Below are 5,575 nucleotides of genomic sequence, written 5' to 3'. Positions count from 1 at the left end.
TTTCATTCCATCTTCATGGAGTTTTGAGGATTGGAAAGATAAAAATATATTAATAAAATTTTTAAAAATTTAAAAAGGTCTATTTTGAAAGTACATGAGAGCTTATAAATACTTACATAACATATGTCTTGCTTGTGGATTTAACACCTCCTATAGGAACTCTTCTAACAATTACAGATGAATTCTTAGGAATTAGAGCATTATCATCAGTATACTCTGGAAACAAAGAGACAAAGAGTCAAAATCCTATTTGGGGACTTGGGTAAATACCCAAGAAATAGGAATCGGCTCACCAAATATAAATTTTAAGGGAAATGAGACAGAAGAGCTCAATACTATTTGTTCCTTGCATCTACACTGCTAGTCATGAGAGCAAATATGCAGAACCGTAATGGCGCTTCCCTTCAATTACACCGAACAGTATGACCGGATTTTTGGCTCTATCACCCTATATTGCAGAATTTCAAATCTCAGTAAACTACAGAGCTAGGTGGGGTGGCACACGCCTGTGATTCCAGCACTCAGGAGGCTGAGGCAGGAGGACTACTGTAAGGTGAAGGCCAGCCTGGGTTACCCAGTTAGTTCAAGGCCAGTATACATACTGAGACCTTGTTTTAGCAAAACAAAACCAAAAAAATCCCACAATACAAAAAAACAACAAAAAATGAAATTTATGAAGAGAGCTGTTCTTTAAAATGAAGACAGTCTTCCTCCTGTGGCCCCTAAACATGAGCTAAATATTATGATCCCTGCCTTCATGGCGCTCGTTACTGGAGACGACAGACTAAGCGTTCCATTAGGATATATTGCGAATAGAGAAAAGCGCTTTCTAATAATGAATGGCAGATCCAACTTTGGACAGAACGCTGATCCAAAGAGAAAGACAGTTGTTTCCTCTTCCTAAACGATACTTGTGACTTAAAAGACAGACAAGCCAGCCAGCTATATAAAAAAGATGAATATTTTAAAGGGAAAACCATGTGCAAGAAAGACAGAACTATAGAACTAAAAAAGTAATATAAAATACAGGCAGGAAAGTACAGATCAGCCGGGCATGGTGGGGCATGCCACCAGCCACCTGAGTGCTGAGGCAGGACGACTGCCTGGAATCTCAGCACTTAGCAGGTTGAGGCAGGAGGATCGCCAAGAGTTTGAGGTCAGCTTGAACCACAGAGGCAGACCCATCTCCAAAACAAAAAGAAAAATAAATACGGATCATATACTGACATACTTAGTTTCTAAGTACAACAGGAAATCATGACAAAAACTTATGTTGGAAAAAGATTACCATGGCATTTACATGGGAACGATAAGGGGAATAAAAACTGAAGTGGGGTGACTATAAGGCTGCTACTTAGTCCACGCAGAAATAATGACTGCTTGTGTTAGATGTGGCAAACAGGGACTGTGAGAACGCTGTAAGGACAGAACTGAACACAATTTGCTCATGCTCTGAATGCTGGGAAGATGAAGATAAGGGATAAGGTATGAACGGCTGCGTTCCCAGCTTCAGTAAATGGCTGAGCAATGGTGTCACTCTTTAGAATCAACAGCGAGGAGGAATGGGTGCTATTTTTTGACTCCCTCAGCTGTCCAGAGATTACAATACGTCTATAAGAATTAAATTAAAGAGACTGGACCTTAACTATCATACACAGATTTGCTAAGGAAAGAATGTAAAAACAAAATGAAACAAACCTTACTACTTAGACCTCCAAAAGTCACTTAAGAGACCCAACCCCTTAGTCCCACAACTGGACATGAAGGTTGCCCTGTAATGTTCACTCGCTTTACCTACATTACTTAGCACGATGGGGCTGACTCTCTCGATCCCTCTAATTATCTCGTTTATAACATGCGCAGGCATTTTTGGCTTTGCATGTACATAGATCACTATTATTTTTAGTCACGTTATCACTATTCCCTGCTACAATTGAACTGTTCAGGCAAAAGTTCTTTCAGCGTATTTCAAGTAACTGGCTGTGTTTCACAGGTTCCCAATTAGGATGATGCCATTTCCTAGACTTACACATGCCAATGTAAGGCTATCATCGTTATCTTGGCTAGCTCATGACAAATCCCAATTCCAAGCAAGCTCTGAGTCAGAGAAGTCTACAGCAGAGGTTGGAGGATTTTTAATAAATTTAAAAAGTTAATTCTAGAACCAAAACAGTATCAAAAATTTGAGGGGATGTTTCAGAAACTCTTATCAGCTTAGTGTGCTAAGCACAGCACAGCAGCATGCTAACAGTACTGAAAGTCAGGTGAGCCAGGTGCCTCAAGCAGGCATTCTAATTCACCACTTAAGTGCCTGGATTACAATGGCTTTCTATCCCTAGAAGTACCTATGCTTAAAATAATTTCTTAACACAAGCAGTCCATCATTTCACTTCAAAAGACATGCTAGTAGGCCGGGGATATAGCTTAGTGGCATAGTGCCTGCCTGGCAAGCACAAGGTCGTCAGTCTGACTCCAGGTACCAAAAAAAGGGACAAAGACATGCCAGAGTAAGTTTTGATACAGAAATATGAAAGGTATGGTATGGAAAGAAAACAGGATGAGCTGGGTGTGGTGGGGCACACCTAAGACCCAGCACTCAGTAGGCAGAGGCCAGGGGATCAATTCGTGGCCAGCCTGGTCTACGCGGTTCAAGGCCAGCCCGTACAACAAAGGTAGATCCTGACTCAAACAAACACCCCCCCGCCCCCAAAATAAACCAACAGCCAAAAAAGAAAAAAATAAGATGAATTTGAGAAATGGAGAGCCAAAAAGATAGTAAAGGTCTTTTTTTTGAGACAGGATCTTGCTGCGTAGCCCAGGCTGGCCTTGAACTTGCATCGACCCTCTTGAGTGCTGGGATTACAGGTAAGCACCACCACGCTCCGCAGTAAATGGCTAGTTTAAAAATACTTCATGTTCAGTTTCCAAAATTTGTTTTTTTTTGGAGTTGGCACAGATACATAGAAGTTTTTCACATATAATAAAATCACTTGGGATCCAGTGTGAAATACAGTCTACAAATAAACAAACAGTATTCTCATGTCTACACAATTCAAGCATGTTAGTCTGTTGTTTTAAGGATTTTAAGAAATGTTTTGTAGAAACATGGTAGATTAGGCAATTTAAACATTTGTTCACACTAAAATGATCCAGTTCAACATTTTCTCTTTAAGAAGCAAAACATTTATTTTGCAACCTTTAATTCACGGGTTAGTGCTAAAACCAAGTGGCATTCTTAATCCAGCTGCCTGGTAACATTTGATATTATTTTCCATTAAATTCATTAAGTAGCTACTACTGTCAATAACCCTTTTCTCCTCTAGTTTGAGGACTGCATATGACACACATTTTGTCTCACAAGTCTTAGCCAACCTAACATTAGCCTTTCTCCAGTAAAGGGCAGCTCACACAATACATAAAAGGAATTATGTTGCTGAGCAAAGGAGTTGCCCGGATCGCAGGGTCCTGATCACATATCATACATTCATATTTCCTGGACTGGAAGGAAAAATAATAAAATGTCACCAACGCTTCCGTTTTGTAGACAAGGTTCCTCTAACCACAGCCTACTCTAGTTTAAAAGCTGTGCTTACTTGCTAGATGGACAAGATGGTAAGGTCGAGCCTCAAATGATTCCACCGTGCAACGCTCACGGAACTATGAAACCTGCATAGTATACCACAATTTAAATTCCCCCGCCCAAAAAGAAAAAATTCCCTAATATCCTACAGTGCTACCTCCACTGTCTTTCCTCTCACTCACACTCAGTATAGCAAGAGGCCTAAAAATTTTAAAAACCCATCTGTTTTGTGAGCTTTGATTATAATACTCAGGGATACTTTTGGTGGATTTAAAAAGCCATTTCTCAGTCGTTCATGACTAACAATTTCCCCTCTCCCTAAACAGAATACAGATAATTACAACTGACATTTTTTTTTTTTTTTTTTAAGAGGAGGCAGACAATATTCCTTAGCACATTATGAGTAAAGTTTTGCCTTTATGGCTATTTCTGAGTCCATGATCTGACAGTATTGCTCTTCCTTAGCCTTCAACAGTCATACTTCATGTCTACATTACAAATGAAGAAACTAGTCTTCTACATGAAAAGTTACCTACCAAACTACAGGCTAGAGGCAGGAGATTTCTCATCTCAGGTAAAACACAAAAACTCACAAAAATCCCATTCAACGCCACAGGCACCAAAATCCACCCTAATGAGCGCTTCAGTCTACTTCTTCAAATCCCTTCAGTGTATCTCAGAAGACTGATCTGAAAACTACACATCAGCATTACTTTACCCAGAAAAAGAAACCGAAACGGGCTCAGTCAAAAAGCTTCCTGGCGGCACTTACAGTATCTACTCTTCAATTCCTAACAGTACACGTTCAAAACGCAGAAAGAACTCCGGGATTCTAACCAGCGGCCGATCTGTACTCACTGGAGAGGCCCACCATTTCTCAGTCTCATAAAAACCTACCTTAAGCAAAAGCACCAGTACTTTCGCATTGCAATTGTGCTGCTAAATTTTAAGAGTAACACGATGAACTAAAAGTTCAACTACGACTGTGTTACTAGGTCCGGAATTCACAGACAAGACAAAAGCAATTACATGAGAGCACTTTAGGCTCCGGAAGCAATTCTGACGTTGGTTCTAGTCTCAGAAATATAAAGGTGACGACTGCTCCTCCCCAACACTCGAAATAAATAAGGGGGTGGGAGAGAAGACAACTTGCTATTCAACTCCAGACAGGTTACAAAATGAGAAACTGACTTGCTGCTTTTGCAGGAGAGAAACCTGTTTGGGCTCTGATTTCCCGACAAAAAGCGAAAGTTACAAAACACCACCGGGGAAGCGCCCAGAGGACGTGGCTAACAACCTTCCTACCCTCGCCTTCCCCTCGCTTTTTAAAAAAAAAACAAAACCCGAGATTAATCGGACTGCGCGTTTCGGATTAGCCTACGGACGGGTGACCCGAAGACGCAGAAATCAAGTAAACCAAGTGAACGCCAAGGTCGGCTGCTGTAACCCCTGGCGATGACGGAAGCTGGACCGCGAGCATTAAGATGGTAACAGCGGCGCGCGGCCTCGCGGCGGGCCCCTTCCTCAGCTCCCCCACCCGCCCGACCTCGGGGGCGCCCGACTCTCACCTTCCTTCGTCTGCGCGTTGGTGATCTGCAGGTCGCTGTCGGCGGCTTTCAGCTTCTCTCTCCCCATGATCTGCTTCTTTAAGTCGCAGAGGGAGATGTGCAGCCCGTCAAAGGTGACCGTGTCATAGTTGCGTTTAGAGGAAAATTTATAATGCACACAGGACATTGTGCCAAAGGGTGCCTAAGGTTCAGCGAGGAGACGTGGACACGCTCAATATACGTATATTTATCAATGTAAGAGCAAGATATGTACACACACAGAACACGCGAAGACAGCGCGGGGCCCCGCGGCCGCCGATCGGGCACCCCGGCGCGGGCAGGGGCTCGCGGGACAACAATGCAGCACCACCCCGGGCTCAGCGGCGCTCCATGCGGGAGGAGGAGCCCGCTGCGGGCAGGGAGGTCGCGATCCGCCAACGGGCGCGGC

The 5,575-nt window shown here is 42.9% G+C and overlaps 1 protein-coding gene across 1 annotated transcript in view; it reads right to left on the bottom strand.

The window, feature by feature from the left end:
• The window catches only part of Rbbp6 (retinoblastoma binding protein 6), a gene marked incomplete at its 5' end in the record, with an annotated part of 31,117 nt that extends 25,542 nt beyond the window's left edge, over positions 1–5,575 (bottom strand). The window contains 2 exon segments of the mRNA XM_005405106.2: positions 117–216; positions 5,149–5,575. Coding sequence (XP_005405163.1) covers positions 117–216; positions 5,149–5,314 — 266 coding nt within the window.

This window comes from Chinchilla lanigera, unplaced genomic scaffold, assembly GCF_000276665.1.
Source record: "Chinchilla lanigera isolate Chin_1 unplaced genomic scaffold, ChiLan1.0 scaffold00092, whole genome shotgun sequence".
Classification (NCBI taxonomy): domain Eukaryota; kingdom Metazoa; phylum Chordata; class Mammalia; order Rodentia; family Chinchillidae; genus Chinchilla; species Chinchilla lanigera.
This window is presented reverse-complemented; position numbering and strand designations above follow the sequence as displayed.